This window comes from Scyliorhinus torazame, chromosome 6 (assembly GCF_047496885.1).
Source record: "Scyliorhinus torazame isolate Kashiwa2021f chromosome 6, sScyTor2.1, whole genome shotgun sequence".
Lineage (NCBI taxonomy): Eukaryota > Metazoa > Chordata > Chondrichthyes > Carcharhiniformes > Scyliorhinidae > Scyliorhinus > Scyliorhinus torazame.
In genome coordinates, this window is record NC_092712.1 from 290332855 (window position 1) to 290358614 (window position 25760).

Below are 25760 nucleotides of genomic sequence, written 5' to 3' on the forward strand. Positions count from 1 at the left end.
GGTAAAGCAAAAAGGGCAGAGGATACCGGAAGTCTGCAGAAGGATTTGGATAGGTTAGGTGAATGGGCTAGGGTCTGGCAGATGGAAATCAATGTTGCCAAGTGTGAGGCTATCCATTTTGGGAGGAATAACAGCAGAATGGATTATTATTTAAACGGTAAGATGTTAAAACATGCTGCTGTGCAGAGGGACCTGGATGTGCTGGTGCACGAGTCTCAAAAAGTTGGTGTGCAGGTGCAACAGGTGATTAAGAAGGCTAATCGAGTTTTGTCTTTCATTGCTAGAGGGGATGGAGTTCAAGACTAGGGAGGTTATGCTGCAATTGTATAAGGTGTTGGTGAGGCCACATCTGGAGTATTGTGTTCAGTTTTGGTCTCCTTACCTGAGAAAGGACATATTGGCACTGGAGGGAGTGCAGAGGAGATTCACTAGGTTGATTCCAGAGTTGAGGGGATTAGATTATGACGAGAGGTTGAGTAGACTGGGACTGTACTCATTGGAGTTTAGAAGGATGCGGGGGGATCTTATTGAAATATATGAAATTATGAAGGGAATAGATAGGATAGATGTGGGCAGGTTGTTTCCACTGGTCGGGGAAAGCAGAACTAGGGGGCATATCCTCAAAATAAGGGGAAGTAGATTTAGGACCGAGTTTAGGAGGAACTTCTTCACCCAAAGGGTTGTGAATCTCTGGAATTCCTTGCCCAGTGAAGCAGTTGAGGCTCCTTTAAACGTTTTTAAGAAAAAGATAGATACCTTTCTAAAGAATAAAGGGATTTGGGGATATGATGTACGGGCCGGAGAGTGGAGCTGAGTCCACAAAGATCAGCCATGGTCTCATTGAATGGCGGAGCAGGCTCGAGGGGCCAGATGGCCTACTCCTGTTCCTAGTTCTTATGTTCTTATATTCCTTAGTGGATTTCTCTAAATTGCAAATGTTGCTGTCAATCTTATAGCCTGGTCTGTTGCTCTGCAATAAATAGATTATCCATTAAAGGTGATTACCTTCTGTATCTGGATTCCAGCCATCAATCACTCCGTCTCGTGTTGCAGATTGCAAGTTCACTGATTTCTGTCCCTAGATTGCGTTCAATGATGCAGGGGCTTGAGGTCCCACCTTCTCAACCATGCCCTTCGCCTGAGATGTGGTGATCTTCAGGTTAAATCACCATCAGTCATCTCTCCCCCTGAAAGCAGCCTATGGGCATCTGGGACTAGGGCAACTTTATCTTTATCCCTTTCTATGCAGCCAAATATTTCCTCATGCGTTTCTTCCACCTGTTTACAACACGTGCAGGGCCTGTTGACTTAAGTGGTTCAAATGATTGGCCTGCCACAAATATTGCGCTGAAGTTTAATTGTTTCTTTTTCCCAATTCTGCCTCTGGACAGGTGGTCATTGATGACTATTTGCCCGTGGATCACCGTGGTGAGCTGCTGTGTTCGTACTCCAATAACAAGAACGAGCTTTGGGTCTCTTTGATCGAAAAGGCCTACATGAAGGTTATGGGAGGATATGATTTCCCAGGCTCTAACTCTGTAAGTATTAACCATATGATTTATACCTTCATTTCGCTCTCCACCAATATAACTATTGGCACTGTTGAAAATCAGTGATGTCTTTATTATTGAAATGACGTTCAAAATAGGGAAATTAATTTCCAATGCCTTCACATGTGAATTGAGAAATATTTGTCAATTTAATACGTTTTTGTCCAGTCCGCTACCTTTCTCAATCTAGAGTTGTTTCCCAGCTCACCATGACATCTCGGTTTTAGTCACTAATCTGTGTCCGGGTGCTGGTGGTTTGCTTCTAAGGGAGGAAAGAACTTCAATTTTTAGAGAATCTTTCATGACTTCCGGATGTCCATCAGCACTTCACAAACAAGAGCGCACTTTTGAAGCATAGACACTGCTGTAATGTCGAAAAGTAAACCTCCTGAATATGGCGAAAGATACTATTTAATGCTGTAGCCAGCAGCATTTAGTTCTTTCCACTCAAAGATACTTGAATTCAGACTCTAATTTGTAAATGATCCTTACAAATGGAGCAGAGGGTGCGTTGAGCATAAAACCAGCCGGTAACTTCCTTCGCACTTGCGCCTGTGGAACAGGAGCGTTTTGCTGAAGGTCAAGGAAGATGGAGTGTGCAAGATACCAACAGAGAAAGGCGCCCAAAATCCGTGTGAGGTCTGCAGAAACAGCGAGGCTGGGTTAAAGAATTGTCTGGAAAGCATGCACCAAGATTGGAGAGGAAACAATGATGTGGAGAGACTTGTGGAAAGAGAATGATAGACTGTGAGAGAGTCTGAGACAGAAGAGAGTGTGCCAGAGAAAGAGGGGAGGAAATCTATAACCATGACAGTCGGAGTCGAGTAGCTAGACACTAATGGGAGGGAGAGAAATAGTTTATTTTCATCCCAGATTGAAGATCGATTTTTGAATCAAGTGGCAGTAACAGCATGGCAGGAGATCATGACGTAGTAATTTTAATTCGCTCTATAACTTCAGTTAGTTTATACGGCTGCAATTTGTCAAAGATTGGAATAATCAAATTAGCTAGTCTTTCGCTACTGTGGGTGAGACTGTGACTAAACCCACTTGTCACTTTGTAAAAACTATTATTAGAACAGTACTCTGCCAATTAGAATCTTAATTGTGGCAGCAAATAACCAATTTTTCATAATAAAAGCACAATACAGCTGGAAATCTGAAATAGAAATAGTGTTGCTGGAAAAACTCAGCAACCTCTGTGGTGAGAGAAACAGTGTTAAATGTTTTGAGTCCAGTATGGATGGGTCGGGGGAGGGGTGACTGGGAACAATGGATAGGATGGTGTTGGGAGTGGGGGGAGCCGTTCTGCTGACGGGGATGGAAACTGGGCATGGCAACAGTGAGGAGGTCATGGGTGGAGCCGGTCAGGAGGCGGGCCAGATGAAGCGCGACACATGGCTGGGGGGCTGGCCAAGGAAAGGGGATGGCTAATCGGCAAAGAGGGGAGGGCGTAGTGCCCCCCAACAGGCTGATCACCAGGAATGTTAGAGGGTTAAACGGGCCAGTGAAGAGGGCGCGTGTGTTTGCACATCTGTGGGTTCTGAAGGCGTACCTGCAGGAGACGCACCTGAAAGTAGCAGACCAGGTTAGGTTAAGGAAGGGTTGGGTCAGTCAGGTCTTACATTCGGAGCTTCATTCGGAGCTTGATTCTAAGACGAGGTGGGTTACGATCCTGATTAATAAAAGGGTACACTTTGAGGCATGGATGGGGGTAGCAGGTTCGTTATGGTAAGGGGTAAGCTCGAAGGGGTGAGAGTAGTCCTGGTCACTGTGTATGCCCCTAATTGGGACGATGTGGATTTTATTAGGAGGATGCTAGGGAAGATCCCCGACTTGGACTCGCGTAAGCTGATCATGGGCGGGGACTTTAATACAGTCCTCGACCCGAGCCTGGACCGGTCATTTTCAAGAACGTGCAGTTTGTCAGCAATGGCAAAGGAACTGAGAGGGTTCATGGAGCAAACGAGGGGAGCAGATCCGTGGAGATTTAGTCGGCCGACGGCAAGGGAGTTCTCGTACTACTCCCACGCCCACAAAGTGTATTCCCGAATCGACTACTTTGTTGTGAGTAGGGACCTGCTGGCCGGAATGGTGGGGGCAGAATATTTGGCAATTGCCATATCGGACCATGCTCCGCACTGGGTAGACCTGCACTTTTGTAAGGACAGCTTTTTTGCCCACCATGGAGGCTGGAAGTTGGACTACTCGTGGACGAGGCGGTGTGTGAGAGGCTGAGGAAATGTATGCAGAATTACCTGCAGGTGAACGATACTGGAGAAGTCTCGGCAGCGGTGCTCTGGGAGGCACCGAAGGCAGTGGTGAGAGGGGAGCTGATTTCAATCCGGGCATAAAGGGACAGGACAGAGACGGACCGACTGATTAAGGAAATTCTACGGGCGGACAGGAGTTACGCGGAATCCCCGAGGCCAGAGTTACTCAGGAAACGACTGAGGCTGCAGGCCGAATTTGGGGTGCTGACTACAGACAAGGCTGTAGAGGAGCTTAGAAAGGTAAAAGGCGCGATTTATGAGCATGAGGAGAAGGCCAGTAGAATGCTTGCGCAACAACTAAGGAAGAGGGAAGCGGCTAGGGAGATAGGAAGGATAGTGGATGGAGAAGGTAATCTAGTGGGTGACCCGGCAGGGCTGAACAAGGTCTTTAGGGACTTTTATAGGAAGCTGTACACTTCGGAATCACTGGGGGAGATGAGGCGATTCCTGGACGGACTGACCTTCCCAAGAATGGAGAGGGGGTTGGTGGATGGACTGGGAGCCCTCGTCAGGATTGAAGAGGTATTGGGAGGCCTGAAGGTCATGCAGTCGGGTAAAGCCCCGGGGCCAGTCGGGTAAAGCCCCGGGGCCGGATGGGTATCCGGTGGAGTTTTACAAAAAATGTGCCGGGATAGTGGGGCCGGTGCTGGTCAGGGTCTTTAACGAGGCAAGAGACAGAAGGAGTCTACCCCCGACGATGTCGCAGGCCACCATCTCGCTCATTCTGAAACAGGATAAGGACCCGGAGGCTTGTCGGTCATACAGGCCGATATCTTTGATCAACGTAGACGGCAAGTTACTGGCCAAGATTTTGGCGACTGGAATTGAGGACTGTGTACCGGATGTAACTGTGGAGGACCAAACCGGGTTTGTAAAGGGGAGGCAGCTGGTGGCCAACCTTAGAAGGCTGCTCAACATGATTATGATGCCCCCGGAGAGTAGGGAGGTAGAGATAGTGGTAGCCATGGATGCTGAAAAGGCTTTTGACTGGGTCAAGTGGAATTATCTGTGGGAGGTACTAGGACGGTTCAGGGCAGGGTTCATCGACTGAGTTAGGCAATTGTATCAGGCCCGGAGGCGAGTGTAAGGACGAACAGGATGACATCGGACTACTTTAGACTGCACCGTGGTACAAGACAGGGCTGCCCTCTCTCCCCACTGCTGTTTGCGCTGGCCATAGAGCCGCTGGCAATTGCACTGAGAGCTTCTAGGGGCTGGAAAGGGCTGGTCCAGGGGGGAGTGGAACATAGAGTCTCGTTATACGCAGACTATCTACTGTTATATGTATCGGACCCAATGGTGGGGATGGACGGTATTATGGCAACCCTGAGGGAATTTGGCCGGTTCTCCGGATACAAACTGAACATGGCTAAGAGCGAGTTGTTTGTAGGTCAGGCGAGGGGGCAGGAGAGTAGGCTGAAGGCGTTGCCGTTCAGGCTAGTGGGGGAAGAGTTTCCGATATTTGGGGATTCAGGTGGCACGGGACTGGGGCAAGCTGCATAAGCTCAACCTGTCCCGACTGGTGGAACGAGTGAGGGAGGAGGTCCGGAGGTGGGATGCGCTCCCGCTGTCATTGGCGGGGATGGTGCAGACTGTTAAGATGACGATTCTCACGCGGTTCTTGTTTGTTTTTCTGTGACTCCCCATCTTTATCCCGCAGTCCTTTAAGAGGCTGAATAAAATTATTCTGGGATTTGTATGGGCAGGGAAGTCCCCACGGGTGAAGAGCGTGATGCTTGAAAGGAACAGAGGAGAAGGGGGCTGGCTTTGCCGAACTTCAGCAACTATTACTGGGCGGCCAACATAGCGATGATAAGGAAATGGATGGTGGGTGCGGGGTCGGTTTGGGAGCGGATGACGGCTGCTTCGCGCAGGGGCACTAGCTCAGCAGCCCTGGTCACGGCGCCTCTGCCGCTTCCGCCGGCACGGTACTCCACCAGCCCGATAGTGGTGGCGGCTCTTCGGATCTGGGCCAGTGGAGGAGGCATGTAGGGGAGGTAAGAGCATCGGTGTGGACCCCAATCTGCGGCAACCACCGATTTGCCCCGGGGAACATGGGAGGGGGGGTATCGACTGTGGAGGAGGGCGGGGATTGTGAGGATGGGGGAATCTGTTCCTGGAAGGGAGCTTTCCGAGCCTGAGGGTGCTGGAGGAGAAGTTTGGGCTAGCGAGAGGGAACGACTTTAGATACTTACAGATGAGGGATTTTGTACGCAGACTGGTGCCGTCCTTCCCACGTCTCCCGCCGAAGGGGAGGCAGGACAGGGTAGTTTCTAGGGGGAGAGGTGGGAGAGGGTAGAGTCAGACGTCTACAAGGAAATAATGGGAGCTGAGGATACGCAGACCGAGGACCTGAAGCTTAAGTGGGAAGAGGAGCTTGGGGGGGGGGGGGGAAGAGAGATGGAAGATGGGGGGGTGGGAATGGAGAGATGGGGGGGGGGACAGTGTCTGGGCAGAAGCCCTGAGCAGAGTAAACACGGCCGCAACATGCGCCAGGCTCAGCCTGATCCAGTTTAAGGTTGTGCACCGGGCCCACATGACAGTAGTCCGGATGAGCAAATTCTTCGGGCTGGAGGACAAGTGTGCTAGATGTGCCGGAGGGCCAGCTAACCATGTACACATGTTCTGGTCGTGCCCTAAACTTGGGGGGTATTGGCAGGGATTCGCAGATGTCATGTCCTGGGTATTGAAAACTGGGGTGGTAATGAGCCCTGAGGTGGCAATCTTTGGGGTTTTGGTGGATCTGGGAAGAGAGAGAGAGGCCAACGTTCTGGCCTTTGCTTCCCTGGTAGCCCGGCGACGAATACTGTTAGCATGGAGGGACTCAAAGCCCCCGAGGGCTGAGGTATGGCTACCGGACATGGCGAGCTTTCTTGGCCTAGAGAAAGTCAAGTTCGCCTTGAGATGTTCGCTACCAGGGTTTGCCCGAAGGTGCCAGCCATTGATTGACTTCTTTGCAGAGGAGTAAGCGTCAGGAGGGGGGTGGCTAGGGTAGAGTAGAGTCGAGTAGGGGGATATTGAGGCAGGTCCTTGCGTGAACAGAGCCGTGGTTTGCACTATGTTTAATTTGTGGCTTGACTTTTTTTTTTGTACTGTACAATGCCACTTTTTCTATATGCCTAAAATACCTCAATAAAATTGTTTGTTTAAAAAAAAATGTTTTGAATCCAATGTGACTTCATCGGAACTCTTTCAAGTTTTGATGAAGAGTCATATTGGACTTGAAACGTTAACTCTGTTTCTTGCTCCACGATGCTGCCAAACCTGCTGAGGTTTTTCCAGCATGTTCTGGTTTTATTTTATCATTTTTAAAAATCTAGTTTGTCAGCAGGATGCTTTGGAAATGCTTTTGCTGTGCAATCGAGGACTCTTGGTGTTATAAACAGCCTACCACGATTCTTCCACCAGCCTCCACTTCATTGGGGTCCAAGAGTTTAGGTCAATAATTTGAACCTCCTTTATATTTCTAGCTGCAAAGAGGTTCTGATCTTTTCAGTGATCAAAATTTTATTTCATATCCAGCAGTGATGTAATTGAAGTGTTCATGTAGAAGCATAATTGTATTCGGGACCACATGTGACTTAATCAATGGTGTCACGTTTGAAATCTTTGAAGCTTGGTGTATTGGTTATGTGACCAGAGACTGTTCCGTCTCTGGTCACATAACCTCGTCTATAAAATTGTGCATTTTGCTCAACACTGCAGAACATCGATCTCCATGCTTTGACTGGCTGGATACCAGAGCGAATTGCGATGCATTCAGACAATCAGAAGTTTGATTACGAAGGCACTTTCAGAATGCTATATCAAAGGTAATCTTCACTGTTGAAGCATCAGTAAAAAATTTTGGAGGGTTTTATTCAGTACTTTGAGAATTGTTTTTCATACATCCAAATCTAATAGGTTTCATAAGGGAGATGTTCTAATAACCACAGCGACAGGCATTATGAGTGAGGAAGAAGGAGAGCGATGGGGGCTCGTACCGACGCATGCATATGCTGTTCTCGACATCCGGGAATACAAGGTAACAAAAGGTTTCCGCATGCCACAGACAATGGGACAGCCCATTTCCAGGTACAAGCAGATCCCCTAATGGAAGTCCTGAAAGCAGATTTGGTACCTGATTGAGTATCGCTGGCCAAGGTGATTACGCTCTATCCCTTTTAACACAGTAGCAGGAATGCTACACCTCCCTCAAATTATTATAGAGGACACAAAGTATGTGGGTCACCTAAATTAATTGTCCAAGGTCAAATCCCACAAGAGGTAATTTCTTACCTGTAATGAATATAGCATTGACTCTTGGCTTTACACTGTAATTAACAAATTATTCAGGTGGTTTATTTTTCTTATTAAGTTGTCATTAATGAAAGGGTAGAATTGCATTTAGTTGTAACTCAGGGAACATATTACTAATCTTTATTAATGTCACAAGTAGCCTTACATTAACAATGCAATGAAGTTACTGTGAAAATCATCTAGTCGCCACACTCTGGCGTCTGTTCGGGTACACTGAGGGAGAATTCAGAATGTCCATTGCACCTAGCAAGCACTTCTTTCGGGACTTGTGGGAAGAAACCGGAGCACCTGGAGGAAACCAAAGCAGACACGGGGAGAACATGCAGACTCTGCACAGACAGTGACCCAGGCCGGGAATCAAACCCGGGACCCTGTTTCTGGGAAGCAACAGTGCTAACCACTGTGCTACCGTTATTTACCCGAATATGCAAGATCAACAGAATCTTTTTTAAAAAGTATTGTTTAATGATCGCCTGCAGATATTTTTGGAGGTTATACAGAGAAAAAGGTGTTAGATTTGTAATTTAGTGGTGCAGTAAACACAATGTGGTTTAGTATCCATCAGATATGCGATGACTGGGGCGGCGTGAACCTTGGACACCGACCTAAATGGCAAAAGGAAGTGACTAGTAGGTGTGATTGGGTTTTGCTGCTGTGGCAGCCTGATACAAGGGACTGAAGTCTCAGGGTCTTTGTAGTCCCATTGCCCATAGCTGACTGCATGTGCAGGTGGGTGTGGGTTGGTATCAACCTTGCATTATGCCTTCGCAGCTGATAATAGCATCTGACCGTAATGCATCTGTATATATTAATCGATTAATACCTTGTATTTATGAGCGGTTCTTTGTAACGTTTTTCATTATTGATCCCCATGATTGGTTTTATACTTGAAACTGCCAGTATAAACTTACTGTACAGCATTATACTCTTTTCTCTTTCTCTCCAGTCCTCTATGAAGGTGCTGCAGTAGCACCACTGGCAGGAGGGTGTAATTACATCATGACACGTTTAGGTAGGCAAATTCCCACCCAGCTGTGCACAAGAATTTAGAATCGAAATGTTTTTTAAGGGAACACTTGCATTTATGTAGTGCCTTTCACAAACCCAGGATATCCCAAAGCGCTTTGCAGCCAATGAAGTGGGGGGGCACAGTAGCATAGTGGTTAGCACTATGGCTTCACAGCGCCAGTGTCCCAGGTTTGATTCCCAGCTTGGGTCACTGTGCGGAGTCTGCACGTTCTCCCCGTGTCTGCGTGGGTTTCCTCCGGGTGATCTGGTTTCCTCCCACAAGTCCTGGGAAAGATGTGCTGTTAGGTGCATTGGACATTCTGAATTCTAACTCCCGTCTATTTTTTGAACAGCAGCCGCTTTTGTAATAGAATGCAGCAGCTGGTTTTGTGCACAGCAAAAGGGTCCCCCAAACTGCAATGTGATAATGACTAGGTATTCTCTTAAGTAATGTTTGAGTGAAGGATAATGTTATTCATTGGAACGTTTATGTTCATCTGAGACAGCAGACAGGCCCTGGTTTAATATCTCGTCTAAAAGACAACACCACTGTCCGTGCTGCACTGGAGTGTCAGCCGAGATTTTTGTGTTCAATCCTCTGGAATTTAAAAATAAAAGAAGAATTGGTTCTTTAAAATGGAACTGAATTATGTCTGCATGACCTGGTACAATTCTCCTTTACTTTCCAACCCTGTTTAGTCAGGAAAACTGTCAATCCTGGACTTCTGATGTGCAGTGTCAAAAAGAAACCTTTTCTTTTAAGCTTTTCTTAGTGGTTTCTATTAAGTTTGCATTTCTGGAAATAAGCTTTGAAGAAAGACACATGCAGAATAACAGATATTGTAGATTTACTTGATTCCTCCTTGTACTGTGCAAAAAGATGCTAACTATATTAGTTAGCACCAAAAATAAATGTTAGTTAGGGCAGCACGGTAGCACAAGTGGATAGCACTGTGGCTTCACAGCGCCAGGGTCCCAGGTTCAATTCCCCGCTGGGTCACTGTCTGCAAAGTCTGCACGTTATCCCTGTGTCTGCGTGGGTTTCCTCCGGGTGCTCCAGTTTCCTCCCACAGTCCAAAGACGTGCAGATTAGGTGGATTGGCCATGATAAATTGGCCTTCGTGACCAAAAAGGTTAGGAGGGGATGTTGGGTTACGGGGATAGGGTAGAGGTGAGGGCTTAAGTGGGTCGGTGCAGACTCGATGGGCCGAATTAAACTTTCCTAAATTCTTGATCTGATCTCAAGCTAAGACCTGTAAAGTATAAGCTGCTGAAGACTTGAAAACAATATTTTTTTAAAAAACTAAAGTTTATTTTTAACACTTGTGTTTCACCAGTCGCCCACCTTGCAGCGATCTGCACATCCGTTTAGGAAGGTGTCATTATTTTAAACAATTCTCAGAATTTGCCTGCATTGCTTCGTAAGTTATTGGATTTTTTGATTGGTTTTTTTTGCTTAAGGGTCTTAAATTTCTTCAACTTAAAAATCCCTGGAGCCATTTGCGATGGAAAGGTCGGTACAGTGAAAACGATGAGAAAAGCTGGATACCTGCTCTCAAGAAATATTTGAACTTTGATCCCAAAACAGCACAGAAAATAGACAATGGTAAGCTCCTGTGGTTTAGGGTGAGGGACACTTTTCATACAATAGTTCACCCGTGTTTTTGGTACTAACACAATCATTTTATTTAATCACTTTTTTGGGCCTCCGCGTGTGTCTTAACGAGCGCAGATTTCCTCCTGTCGCACTAAAGGTTTCCTGGATGGAGCATGTAGAGGAAAATCATGCGAGGACTGCATGTCTTTGTCCATTAAGCTCATTGGACAGAAAGTTGGAATAGACTTTATACTGGTGCCCAATCCTTTCTGCCTTATTTTCCTCCCTTTGCTCCTACCAGACCATTCTTTAAACCCTAGTACTTTAGCAGATAATCGACCCTGGTAACATTCAAGTTTTGCAAGCTGCCATCCACAAAGTAAAAAGGTAACTTGCTTCATGTGTGATGTTGAAAGTTGCAGAGGAATCCTTTGCCAATTTTGTGAATTCTTGTGCATTACAGGAATTTTCTGGATTAACTGGGAGGATCTTTGCCGGCATTACGATGTGATTTACTTGAGTTGGAATCCTGCACTGTTCAAAGAGTCAACCTATATTCACAGGTTAGTTAACACGGTGCCTTGCAATACTTAATTTCTTTCATTTTAGGGGGCAGTGTGCTACCTTCCATAGACTAACTCCTGCACTGTCAGAGGATGCAATATTAAACTAAGGTATCACCTGTCACTTGAGGTGGGTATCAAAGATCTCATGGTTTCTTTATTACAGAGCTAAGAGTTAACTCAGCAGCTTGGGCAGCATTCAGCCCAACAGTGTTAAATTTGAATGGCCATTTCCCCATACCTGCTGATTGTGGGATGTTATTGTTCGCAGGTTTTGGTGGTTACCTTTGCCCACATAAAAGTGGATATCAGGATTAGTGTGTCTCTGGCAAGGCTGGCATTTGTTTGCTGTCTCTAGTTGCACTGAGAAGGTGGTGGGCTGTCTTGAACCATTGCAGTCCATATGGTTAGTCGATGTAATGATTGAGTGGCTTGCTAGGAGGCTTCAGAGACAGTTAAGAGTCAGCCACATGTAGGCCAGACTTGGTAAGGTGGCAGATTGCTTTCCTCAAATGACAGTGAACCACCTGGGATCTAATTGCTCTCTGATAGCTTCATAGCCATGTTTTTTTTATTTGAGGCACGATAAACCATTACATAAATTACAGTTTATTTCCTTAGTTGAAATCACACCGTCTTCAGTGATTTGTCAGCCACTATTGTATTCTTTACTTGGCGGCTGCTCTATTCAGGCAAAGTAATTTTCTCTTAATCTATATTTGTTTTGTAACAGTGGTCTCCATCTAAATAGTTTATTTCCCCGTTGCTGGTTTTATAGTGAAGTATATTTACTGAGATATTTCTCAGATTTCCGATTAAAAGTTTCTAGCCTATAAATTTATTTTATGATATTTAATATGACATTTGACAGCATATCTATGGCAATCTAGCAAAAAAAAAAATCCTCTTGGCTCTTCAGAATAGGCTTTCCTATTTGGGTGATATTCTCTATCTATATAGTTGGTTAATATTGTAGTGATCCCGAAATCTGGCTGATTGATTAGAGCTGTTTTGTGACTTGCACAGAACAATCAGATCAGAGGGAGAATTTTTCTTGTTTTCTACTTTCATTATTAGCTTCCTATTTTAAAAATTATTTGACAGTTCTTTCCCACATTTAATTCTGTACCTGGGGCAAATGACTGCTCAACTGACCTGAATATACCCCACCTGCCTTTCCCCCCCCCCCCTCAGCCTCTCCCCCAAATCACCACCACCAGCAACCAACCCAGATCTCTCTTGCTATATGCTGTTGAGGTTCCTGGCCCTCTTGGCCAACATGCTGATTCAACACCTTCACCCTACATGACTTGCTCCCCTTTGTCTGCCTCAGTTTCCTTTGCTCACCCAATGGGCTGACCATGGCCTGCACGATGATGGATGAAGTCACAAGCGATCAATGTTGCCTATTAGGTAACAATCCATGAAAAACTTGCATTTCAACATTTTTTGATGTGGGTACTATTTATCATTGGTAAGACAGATTTAAATCAGATGTGTAATTCTTTCATACTCTTTCAACTTGAATCAGAAATATTCTTGCATAGAAAGCTGAAACCATGTGAGATATTGATTGGAATAACATTGAGGGTGGAAGATCGGTGCAACATTACATTAAGATTTACTGATTTTCTGACACTGAGTTTGTCACCTGGTAAGGAGAGGCAAGATATGGGCAATTGCTGACAAGGGCAACATGTTGCCCAACCCTAATTGTCCTCGCAAAGCCGCTGCCTTGAACCACTGTTGTTTGTGAGGTAAAGCTGTGCGAGGTGCTATTGAAGAAGCTGTGGCAAGTGGCTGAGTGCATCTTTTGAATGGTACAAACTGCAGGGGGTTCGAATGCCTGCGTTTTCCTCGCAGGAAGAGCAAGAGAATCAAGTGTGTCATTGGAGTTTGTTCAGGAGTACATTGCCTGCTTGCAGCCTTGTTCGAGAATTTTCTCCAGCTGAAGAGGTCTATTGCAAAGTTTTTTTTGAACTGCAAGTTGAGCAAATTTACTTGACTGCATTGTCTGCGTAAGTTTTTAACCTGTGTAAGGCTTTGTTTACATTAAAAGGTTCAGAAAAATTAACTTTCCTCCTTTTTTGCACAGTACTTGGGATGCAAAGCAAGGGCCTGTGAAAGATGTGTACAGCCTGGCTAACAACCCACAATACAAACTGGAGGTGCAGTGTCCACAAGGTGGTGCTGTAGTCTGGGTTCTACTGACGAGACACATTACTGACAAGGTAAGCAGGCAGTAGAGGATGTTGAAACATTTGCTTGGCTGGCCTGCCTTAGTTACAATCTTAATATGTTTTGCAACTCTTTGATTCAAATGCTAATTTGGATCTCCAAAATCTATTGTGTAGGCACTCCGACGATAAGCGCGGTCTGCGTTCTGTGCACACTGCGTCTCTGTCTTGATCTCGCCGTTTGCAATTTGTAAGCCTTTATATAGAATCATTTCATCTCGGCCTTTCGGCTAAGATCAAGTGTGAGATCAGGTGTAATGTCTCTTCTTCTCAGCTTGGATCCAGTATTTTTCTTTTGTGGGGATCATGAATTGGATTCAATTTAAATAGTGTTTTTGAAGCAGCAAGGAGATGGATTAGGGGCTTGCCCTCTCACTTTACACATTGGATTTGTACCTCTGAGAAAGCAAATTTTTTAAAAATGTAGATTCGCAGATTGGTGACAACCCAGGAGGAGGTCATTCAGCCTATCGTGTCTGTGTTGACAATGTGCATCTAGCCTGGTGGAAAGTTAAGCATTTTCCCTGTTCTGTTCCTTAGTATTCACATGGAGCTCCTGTGATTTCTTTGAGTCTTCTGAATCACTTTAGTGCTTTGTTTACTTAATGCTTTAGTTAGTGTCGGTTCTTGCAGTGTAGAATTTGGTTCTGTGGGGTTTCTGAGCTGGCAGACTATTTTCAAATCCATTTAACTTTGTCCTTGAGCTCCAATGACAGAACAGTTTAGAAATGTTTTGGACTAACTTGTGGTTTGGTTGTTTGAAGCTTGCAAGAAGGCCGATATAACTTTCTAAATGGGGCATTTTTCATTCATAGGATGAGAGCATTGGATTGGATATTGTTTATTGTCGCGTGTACCAAGATACAGTGAAAAGTATTTTTCTGCGAGCAGCTCAACAGATCATTAAGTACATGAAAAGAAAAGGAAATAAAAGAAAATACATAATAAAGGAAAATACATTATAGGGCAATACAAGGTACACAATGTAACTACATAGCACCAGCATCGGGTGAAGCATACAGAAAAATGAAAATCGCTTATTGTCACAAGTAGGCTTCAAATGAAGTTACTGTGAAAAGCCCCTAGTCGCCACATTCCAGCGCCTGTTCGGGGAGGCTGGTACGGGAAGTAGTGTTAATGAGGTCAGTCCATAAGAGGTTGTTTAGGAGTCTGGTAACAGCGGGTAAGAAGCTGTTTTTGAGTCTGTTTGTGCGTGTTCTCAGACTTTTGTACCTCCTGCCCGATGGAAGAAGTTGGAATAGTGAGTAAGCCAGGAGGGAGGGGTCTTTGGTTATGCTGCCCGCTTTCCCCAGGCAGCGGGAGGTGTAGATGGAGTCAATGGAGGGGAGGCAAGTTTGTGTGATGGACTGGGCTGTGTTTACGACTCTGAAGTTTCTTGCGGTCTTGGGCCGAGCAGTTGCCGTACCAGGCTAGGATGCTTTCTATGGTGCACTGTAAAAGTTGATAAGAGTTAATGTGGACATGCTGAATTTCATAGATCATAGAACATAGAATTTCAAGTGCAGAAGGAGGCAATTCAACCCAGAGCACCCCACTTAAGCTGACACCTCCCTATCCCCGTAAACCAATAACCCCGCCTTAGCTGAGGGCAATTTAGCGTGGCCAATCCACCTAACTTGCACATCTTTGGACTGTGTGAGGAAACCGGAGCACCCGGAGGAAACCCACGCAGACACTGGGAGAATGTGCAGATTCCGCACAGACAGTGACCCAAGCCGGGAATCGAACCTGGGACCCTGGAGCTGTGAATCAACTGTGCTAACCACTATGCTACTGTGCTGCCCTCGAAGGGAAACTTCCTTAGTTGCCTGAGGAAGTTTAGGCGCTGTTGTGCTTTCTTGATGATAGCGTCGACATGGGTGGACCAGGACAGATTTTTTGAGATGTGCACCCCTAGGAATTTGAAACTGCTAATCATCTCCACTTCAGCCCCGTTGATGCTGACAGGGGTGTGTACAGTTCAATGCTTTCTGAAGTCAATGACCAGCTCCTTAGTTGCTCTCGAGAAGGTGGTGATGAGCAACCTTCTTGAGCTTCTGCAGTCTGTACTGTGTAGGTACACCCTGTGTGCTGTTGGATAGGGAGTTCCAGGATTTTGGTCCAGCAATGATATATTCCCAAGTCAGGATGGTGTGTCACTTGAACAGAAAACAGCAGGTGTTCATGTTTCCATGTCCCTGCTGCATCATCCTTCTAGGTAGTTGAAGTCGTGGATTCAGAAGGTGCTGTCAAAGGAGCTTTGGCAAGATTGCTGCAGTGCATCTTGTAGATGGCGCACACATAGGTGATAGAAGGAGTGAATGTTTAAGATGGTGGATAGGTTCCCATCAAATGGGTGGCTTTGTCCAGGATAGTATTGAGCTTCTTGAGTGTTGTTAGAGATGCACATATCCTGGAAAGTACTGTATCCCACTCCCGATTTGCGTCTTGTAGATGGTGGAAAGGATTTGGGGAGTCAGAAGGTGTGTGATTTGCCTCAATGCCGAGCTATGAGCTTCTCTTACAGCCACAGTATTCATGTGGCAAGTTCAGTTATATTTCTGGGAAATAGTAACCATAAGACATAGGAGTGGAAGTAAGGCCATTCGGCCCATCGAGTCCACGCCACCATTCAATCATGGCTGATTTCAACTCCATTTACCCGCTCTCTCTCCATAGCCCTTAATTCCTCGAGAAATCAAGAATTTATCAACTTCTGTCTTAAAGACACTCAACGTCCCGGCCTCCACCGCCCTCTGTGGCAATGAATTCCACAGACCCACCACTCTCTGGCTGAAGAAATTTCTCCTCATCTCTGTTCTAAAGTGACTCCCTTTTATTCTAAGGCTGTGCCCCCGGGTCCTAGTCTCCCCTGCTAATGGAAACAACTTCCCTACATCCACCTTATCTAAGCCATTCATTATCTTGTAAGTTTCTATTAGATCTCCCCTCAACCTCCTAAACTCCAATGAATATAATCCCAGGATCCTCAGACGTTCATCGTATGTTAGGCCTACCATTCCTGGGATCATCCGTGTGACTCTCCGCTGGACCTGCTCCAGTGCCAGTATGTCCTTCCTGAGGTGTGAGGCCCAAAATTGCTCTCAGTATTCTAAATGGGGCCTAACTAATGCTTTATAAAGCTTCAGAAGTACATCCCTGCTTTTATATTCCAAGCCTCTTGAGATGAATGACAACATTGCATTTGCTTTCTTAATTACGAACTCAACCTGCAAGTTTACCTTTAGAGAATCCTGGACTAGGACTCCCAAGTCTCTTTGCACTTCAGCATTATGAATTTTGTCACCGTTTAGAAAATAGTCCACACCTCTATTCTTTTTTCCAAAGTGCAAGACCTTGCACTTGCCCACGTTGAATTTCATCAGCCATTTCTTGGACCACTCTCCTAAACTGTCTAAATCTTTCTGAAGCCTCCCCACCTCCTCCATACTACCTGCCCCTCCACCTATCTTCGTATCATCGGCAAACTTAGCCAGAATGCCCTCAGTCCCGTCATCTAGATCGTTAATATATAAAGAGAACAGCTGTGGCCCCAATACTGAACCCTGCGGGACACCACTCGTCACCGGTTGCCATTCCGAAAAAGAACCTCTTATCCCAACTCTCTGCCTTCTGCCTGATAGCCAATCGTCAATCCATGTTAGTACCTTGCCTCGAATACCATGGGCCCTTATTTTACTCAGCAGTCTCCTGTGAGGCACCTTATCAAAGGCCTTTTGGAAGTCAAGATAGATAACATCCATTGGCTCCCCTTGGTCTAACCTATTTGTTATCTCTTCAAAGAACTCTAACAGGTTTGTCAGGCACGACCTCCCCTTACTAAATCCATGCTGACTTGTCCTAATCCGACCCTGCACTTCCAAGAATTTAGAAATCTCATCCTTAACAATGGATTCAAGAATCTTGCCAACAACCGAGGTTAGGCTAATTGGCCTATAATTTTCCATCTTTTTCCTTGTTCCCTTCTTGAACAGGGGGGGTTACAACAGCGATTTTCCAATCCTCTGGTACTTTCCCTGACTCCAGTGACTGTTGAAACATCATCACCAACGCCTCCACTATTTCTTCAGCTATCTCCTTTAGAACTCTAGGATGTAGCCCATCTGGGCCCGGAGATTTGTCAATTTTTAGACCTTTTAGTTTCTCTAGCACTTTCTCCTTTGTGATGGCTACCATATTCAACTCTGTCCCCTGACTCTCCGGAATTGTTGGGATATTACTCATGTCTTCTACTGTGAAGACTGACGCAAAGTACTTATTCAGTTCCTCGGCTATTTCCTTGTCTCCCATCACAAAATTACCAGCGTCATTTTGGAGCGGCCAAATGTCAACTTTTGCCTCCCGTTTGTTTTTAATGTATTTAAAGAAACTTTTACTATCATTCCTAATGTTACTGGCTAGCCTACCTTCAAATTTGATCCTCTCTTTCCTTATCTCTCTCTTTGTTATCCTCTGTTTGTTTTTGTAGCCTTCCCAATCTTCTGACTTCCTACTACTCTTTGCCACATTATAGGCTTTCTCTTTTGCTTTGATGCATTCCCTAACTTCCTTTGTCAGCCATGGCTGCCTAATCCCCCCTCTGATAACCTTTCTTTTCTTTGGGATGAACCTCTGTACTGTGTCCTCAATTTCTCCCAGAAACTCCTGCCATTGCTGTTCTACTGTCTTTCCCACTAGGGTCTGCTCCCAGTCGATTTTCCTCAGTTCCTCCCTCATGCCCCTGTAGTTACCTTTATTTAACTGTAGCACCTTTACATCTGATTCTACCTTCTTTCTTTCAAATTGGAGATTGAATTCGACCATATTATGATCACTGCCTCCTAAGTGCTCCCTTACTTTAAGATCTTTAATCAAGTTTGGCTCATTACATAACACGAAGTCCAGAATGGCCTGTTCCCTCGTGGGCTCCACCACAAGCTGTTCCAAAAAGCCCTCCTGTAAACATTCAATGAATTCCCTTTCCTTGGGTCCACTGGCAGTATTATTTACCCAGTCCACCTGCATATTAAAGTCCCCCATGATCACTGTGACCTTGCCTTTCTGACATGCACTTTCTATTTTGTGGTGCATCTTGCGCCCCTGGTCCTGACCACTGATAGGAGGCCTGTACATAACTCCCATTATGTTTTTTTTGCCTTTGTGGTTCCTCAACTCTACCCACACAGACTCCACATCATCCAACCCCATGTCGTTTAGTGCTATTGATTTAATTTCATTCCTAATTAACAAGGCAACCCCGCCCCCTCTGCCCACCTCTCTGTCTTTTCGATAGGTTGTGAATCCCTGGATGTTTAAATGCCAGTCCTGAACCCCCTGCAACCACGTCTCTGTGATGCCTACCACATCATACCTGCCAGTCACAATCTGGGCCACAAGCTCATCTACCTTGTTCCGTACACTGCGCGCATTTAAATATAGCACCTTTAATTCTCTATTGACCGTCCCTTTTTGATTTCTTAGTGTGGTGGACCTTGGTTTACTGAGCCTTTCCATACACTGTGTCATATTTTGTGGGATGGGGACTGATCCCCATGGATTAACGCCAGGATACTGCTGGTGGGACATCCAGAAATGATAATGCCGTTGAATGTCATGGAGAGATGGTCATATTCTCTTATTGGAGATGGCCATTGCCTGAAACATCTGTGGCCTGATTATTACGTAACACTTTTCGACGCGAGCCTCGGTTTTGTCCCGGTCTTGCTGAATGCAAGCACGGACTGCTTCAGTATCTGAGAAGTTGTAAATCAAACTGAATATTGTGCAATCATCAGTGGATATTTCCACTGATTGAGGAAACGTCAAACAGCTGAAAATGGTTGGGTCTAGGACATTGCCCTGAGGAACTCCTACAGTGAGTCCTGGGGCTGAGATAATTGACCTTCAACAATCGCAATAAAATTGTGTTGGATATGAATATAGCCAGTGGAGGGTATTCTCCCAATTCACTTCAATTTTACTTGGGAACCTTGAAGTCACCCTGGGTTAAATACTGCCTTGATGCCATGAGCAATAACTGATACTTCATCTTTGAATTTTAGCTCTTTATCCATTTTACTTTGATACCTGAAGCTGGTTCTGGTGGAAGCCAGACTGAGCACTGGTGAGCAGGTTATTGCTGGCCTTGATGACACTATCAACCACACCTTCCATCACTTTACTGCTGATTGATATCTGCCTATGGGGTGGTAATTGGATGGATTGGTTTTCCAGCTTTTTTGAGGATGAGACATTTTCACCTATATTGAAACAGTTTAGCTAGAGACATGGCTAGTTCTGGAGCACAGGACCGCACGATGTTGCAGCTGGGATGCATTGGTTGTTGGGGTCCATCAACTATGTTGCACATATGGACTTCCGGTTGCGGCGATGCGGAGCTAAGCCGCACGATTCTGCAGCTCCCGCGATCACGGACTTTCGGGCTCTCTAGAAGAGCCCCAACGGGAATTTTTTGAAGACGTTCCGTGTGGGAAGGGGAGAGTGAGGTCCCCCTTCACTGTTTATGGATCAGACAAGAAGTGAAACGGCCAAAAAAGCGACGTTGGAGCAGCGGGAGAAGCGAGGGAAGAAAAACAAGATGGTGGCGGCCGGAGATAAAGTGGAATGTGGGCCGGAGCTGCAAGAGTTCATTAAGCGCTGTTTTGAGGAGCTGCGGAAAGAGATGCTGGCGCCTATGCTGTCGGCGATCGAAGGATTAGGGATGACCCAGAAGGCCCACGAGGTAAAGATCCAGGAGGTGCAGAAAAAAGTTAATGAGAAGGAGGATGAGATCTTGGGCCTGGCGGTGAGGGTGGAGGCGCACGAGGCGCTGCACAAGAGGTGGGCGGGAAGATTCGAAGACCTGGAGAACAGGTCGAGGAGAAAGAATCTTCGGATCCTGGGTCTCCCTGAAGGAGCGGAGGGGGCCGATGCCGGGGCATATGCGAGCACGATGCTCGAGTCGATGATGGGCGCGGAGGCCCCTTCGAGGCCTTTGGGGCTGGATGGGGCACACCGGGTGCTGGCGAGGAGGCCCAAGGCTAATGAGCCGCCAAGGGCGATTGTGGTGAGGTTTCACCGTTTCATGGACAGAGAGAGGGTCTTGAAATGGGCCAAGAAAGAGCGGAGCAGCAGCTGGGAGAATGCGGAGATCCGAATATACCCGGACTGGAGCACGGAGGTAGCAAAGAGGAGAGCGGGTTTCAGCCGGGCCAAGGCGGTGCTGCACCAGAAAGGAGTGAGATTCGGAATGTTGCAGCCAGCGCGATTGTGGGTCACATTCAAGGATCAACATCACTATTTTGAAACGCCTGAGGAGGCTTGGACCTTCATTCAAACTGAAAAGTTGGACTCAAACTGAGGGTTTGTGAGGGTGGGGGGGATGTCTGATGTTTGTTGTACATTGGGTGTTAATCACGCGCAGGAAATGTTCCACGGGCTGGGGGATGGATGGGGAAAGGGACCGGGTGAGAAGACCGTACGAGACGGTGGGCGCTGGTGCTGGAGGGAGAGGAGGCTCGGGGATGGGGGAAATGAGACAAGGCCGCGACAGGAGCTGCGCCAGAGGGGGCGGGGCAGGCTTAGGAAAGCGCGGGCTTTTTCCCGCGCTAGGGAAGGGGGGAGGGGGGCAGAATGAAGGAGCGAACACTGGGAGATTCCCACACGGGGGGTTCAATGGGATGGCGGGGGAAGCCGGGGTCAGCAGGAGTCAGCTGACTTACGGGAGTGCTATGGGGGGAGCAAAAGAGCTAGACACGGGTCTAGCGGGGAGGATGGGGGGGGGGGGTGGAAATAGGGTTGCTGCTGCACTGGCCGAAGGGGAATGGGACACAGAAGAGGTGGTCGGGGCGGGGGTCTCCCGTCTGGGGGACTGGAGGGTGAGGGCGGCGCGGGCACGGGACTGGCCTAGAAAAGGAGATGGCTAGTCGGCAGGGGGGGGGGGGGGGAGGCCCCCCAATCCGGCTGATAACGTGGAATGCGAGGGGCCTGAATGGGCCGGTAAAGAGGGCCCGAGTGTTCGCGCACTTAAAGGGACTGAAGGCAGACGTGGTCATGCTCCAGGAGACACATTTGAAGGTGGCGGATCAGGTCAGGTTAAGAAAGGGATGGGTAGGACAGGTATTCCATTCTGGGCTGGATGCGAAGAACAAAGGGGTGGCAATATTGGTGGGGAAGCGGGTGTCGTTTGAGGCCAAGAATATCTTAGTGGACAATGGAGGTCGATACGTGATGGTGAGCGGTAAGTTGCAGGGGACGTGGGTGGTATTGGTAAATGTATATGCCCCGAACTGAGACGATGCCGGATTCATGAAGCGCATGTTGGGGCGCATTCCGGACCTGGAGGTAGGAAGCTTGATAATGGGTGGGGATTTTAATACGGTGTTGGACCCAGCACTGGATCACTCCAGATCTAGGACCGGAAAGAGGCCGGCTGCGGCCAAGGTGCTTTAGGGGGTTTATGGATCAGATGGGGGGGGGGGGGGGGGGGGGGGGAGTGGACCCGTGGAGGTTTGCCAGGCTGCAGGCCAGGGAATTTTCTTTTTTCTCCCACGTGCACAAAGCCTACTCCCGGATAGATTTTTTTGTTCTGGGCAGGGCGCTGATCCCGAAAGTGGAGGGAACGGAGTATTCGGCCATAGCCATTTCAGATCACGCCCCGCACTGGGTGGAACTGGAGTTGGGAGAGGAGAGGGACCGACGCCCGTTGTGGCGGTTGGATGTGGGACTGCTGGCAGATGAGGCGGTGTGTGGGAGGGTGAGGGGGTGTATTGAAACGGACTTGGAGGCCAACGACAACGGGGAGGTGCAGGTGGGGGTGGTATGGGAGGCGCTGAAGGCGGTGATCAGGGGAGAGCTAATCTCCATCAGGGCTCATAGGGAGAAGATAGAGGGCATGGAAAGGGAGAGGTTAGTGGGGGAGATTTTAAGAGTGGACAGGAGATACGCAGAGGCCCCTGAAGAGGGATTACTTGGGGAAAGGCAATGTCTCCAGACGGAGTTTGACCTGTTGACCACAGGGAAGGCAGAGGCACAGTGGAGGAAAGCGCAGGGGGCGACGTATGAGTATGGGGAGAAGGTGAGTCGGATGCTGGCACACCAGCTCCGTAAGAGGATGGCGGCGAGGGAAATGGGTGGAATCGGGGATGGAGGGGGAGCTACGGTGCGGAGTGCGACGAAAGTAAATGAGGCATTCAAGGCCTTCTATGAGGAGCCGTACAGATCCCAGCCCCCAGCGGGGGAAGAGGGGATGAGACGATTCTTGGACCAACTGAGGTTCCCTTGGGTGGAGGAGCAGGAGGTGGCTGGTTTGGGGGCACCAATTGGGTTGGAGGAGCTGAGCAAAGGTCTGGGGAGTATGCAGGCAGGGAAGGCCCCGGGACCGGATGGGTTCCCGGTTAAGTTCTATGGGAAGTACGTGGACCTGTTGGCCCCGTTGCTAGTGAGGACTTTTAATGAGGCAAGGGAGGGAGGGACCCTGCCCCCGACAATGTCGGGGGCGACAATCTCTTTGGTCCTGAGGCGGGACGAGGACCCACTACGGTGTGGGTCGTGCGGGCCGATCTCGCTCCTCAACGTGGATGCTGAGTTGGTAGCGAGGGTGCTGGCTGCGGGGATCGGGGACTGTGTCCCGGGGGTGATTCACGAGGACCAGACGGGATTTGTAAGGGGTGGGCAGCTGAGTGCCAATGTGCGGCGGCTCCTAAGCGTGATGGTGATGCCATCGGTGGAGGGAGAGGCGGAGATAGTGGCAGCTATGGACGCGGAGAAGGCCTTTGACCGAGTAGAGTGGGAGTACCTCTGGGAAGTGCTGCGTAGGTTTGGACTCAGGGGAGGGTTTATTAGTTGGGTTAAGCTCCTATACAGAACCCCGGTGGCGAGTGTGGTTACGAATCGGCGGAGGTCGGAGTATTTTCGGCTGTATCGTGGGACGAGGCAGGGGTGCCCCCTGTCCCCCCTGTTGTTTGCATTAGCAATTGAACCCTTGGCCATGTCATTAAGGGAGTCTAGGAAATGGAGGGGGGTGGTCCGAGGGGGAGAGGAGCATCGAGTGACGCTTTATGCAGACGACCTGTTGCTGTATGTGGCGGATCCATTGGAGGGGATGGTGGAGACTCTAAGGGAGTATGGGGATTTTTCAGGCTATAAGCTTAATATAGGGAAGAGTGAGCTTTTTGTAGTACAGTCAGGAGACCAGAAAAGGGGGATAGACGATCTACCGCTGAGGCGGGCGGAAAGGAGCTTTCGGTACCTGGAGATCCAGATAGCTAGGAGTTGGGGGGCCCTACATAAACTGAATCTGATGAGGCTGGTGGAGCAGATGGAGGAGGACTTCAAACGATGGGATATGTCGCCGCTCTCGCTAGCGGGTAGAGTCTAGTCGGTCAAAATGGTGGTCCTCCCGAGGTTTCTTTTTGTGTTCCAGTGCCTTCCAATTATAATCACCAAGTCCTTTTTTAAGAGGGTAGGCAGGAGTATTATGGGTTTTGTGTGGGCGAATAAGACCCCGAGGGTAAGGAGAGGGTTTCTGGAGCGCAGTCTGGGTGGCTACTACTGGGCAGAAAATGTGGCGATGATCCGTAAGTGGGTGATGGAGAGAGAGGGGGCGGCATGGAAGAGGTTGGAGATGGCGTCCTGCAAGGAAACGAGCCTGGGGGCACTGGTGACGGCACTGCTGCCGCTCTCGCCGACAGGGTACACCACGAGTCCGGTGGTGGCGGCAACGCTGGGGGTCTAGGGCCAGTGGAGGCGGCGCAGGGGTGCGGTGGGGGCCTTGGTGTGGTCCCCGATCGGGGGTGACCATCGGTTTGTCCCGGGGAGGATGGACGGGGAGTTTCGGTGATGGCATCGAGCAGGGATTGGAGGAGTGGGGGACCTGTTCATTGATGGGACGTTTGTGAGATTGGGGGCGCTGGAGGGGAGGTTTGGGCTGCCCCCGGGAAATGCTTTCAGATACATGCGGGTGGGGGCGCTTGTGAGGCGACGGGTGGGGGAGTTCACGTTGCTCCCGGCACAGGAGATTCAAGACAGGATGATCTCGGGTGTATGGGTCGGGGAGGGCAAGGTGTCAGCGATATACCAGGAGATGAAAGAAGAGGGGGAGGCGTTGGTAGAGGAGCTGAAGGGTAAATGGGAGGAGGAGCTGGGGGAGGAGATTGAGGAGGGGCTATGGGCTGATGCCCTAAATAGGGTTAATTCCTCTTCTTCGTGGGCCAGGCTTAGCCTGATACAATTTAAGGTGGTTCATAGAGCGCACATAACGGGGGCGAGGCTGAGTAAGTTCTTTGGGGGTGGAGGACAGATGTGGGAGGTGCTTAGGAAGTCCGGCAAACCATGTCCATATGTTTTGGTCATGCCCGGCACTGGAGGGGTTCTGGAGGGGAGTGGCGGGAACAGTATCTAAGGTGGTGAAAGTCCGGGTCAAGCCAAGCTGGGGGCTAGCACTATTTGGACTAGTGGACGAGCCGGGAGTGCAGGAGGCGAAAGAGGCCGGCATTCTGGCTTTTGCGTCCCTAGTAGCCCGGCGAAGGATCTTGCTAATGTGGAAGGAGGCGAAGCCCCCCAGCGTGGAGGCCTGGATAAATGATATGGCTGGGTTTATCAAGTTGGAGAGGATAAAAGTGTGCCTTGAGAGGGTCTGCGCAGGGGTTCTACAGGCGGTGGCAACCGTTCCTAGACTATCTCGCGGAGCGTTAGATGAAGGTCGGTCAGCAGCAGCAACCGGGGGGGGGGGGGGGGGGGCGGGGGGCGTCTGTCTGGGGGGTATTTGAGCAGGGGAATGCATGAAGAGTCTGGAGGGCTGACATGTACGGGAGGAATCCAGTGTACAAAGCTCTGTAACATATCGTTTTGCCATGTTCATGTCTTGCTATGTGCGCTTTCTTTCTTTTTGGTGGGGGGGGTGTTTGTTTGTAAGGGTGAAAAATTGTGTTAAAAATCTTAATAAATATATATATTTTAAAAAACTATGTTGCACATATTGTACAAAACATTTCTCTGTCCCGGGTGGAGTGAATCGAATTAGCTGAAGACTGGCACCAGTGATGGTGGGGATCTCAAATGGCGGCTGAGATGGATAATTCACTGATTTAGCACAATAGTAGTGCTACATAGCCATTATGACAAAGGAGGAGGCCATACAGCCCACTGAATCCTCACCCCTTCTCTGTAGAGCAGTCCAGTTAGTATCTCCTCCCCCCCCCCATCTCATACCACCACCCTGTCCCCATAGTCTT

The 25760-nt window shown here is 48.2% G+C and overlaps 1 protein-coding gene and 1 pseudogene across 1 annotated transcript in view; both read left to right on the plus strand.

Moving 5' to 3' along the window:
• The window catches only part of capn7 (calpain 7), a 63392-nt gene that overhangs the window by 16994 nt on the left and 20638 nt on the right, over positions 1–25760 (plus strand). The window contains exons 10-15 of the mRNA XM_072509811.1: positions 1392–1538; positions 7529–7635; positions 7727–7847; positions 10592–10736; positions 11191–11290; positions 13386–13521. Coding sequence (XP_072365912.1) covers positions 1392–1538; positions 7529–7635; positions 7727–7847; positions 10592–10736; positions 11191–11290; positions 13386–13521 — 756 coding nt within the window. The remainder of the gene's footprint in view (positions 1–1391; positions 1539–7528; positions 7636–7726; positions 7848–10591; positions 10737–11190; positions 11291–13385; positions 13522–25760) is intronic.
• On the plus strand, positions 13738–13953 carry LOC140425903 (U2 spliceosomal RNA; annotated as a pseudogene).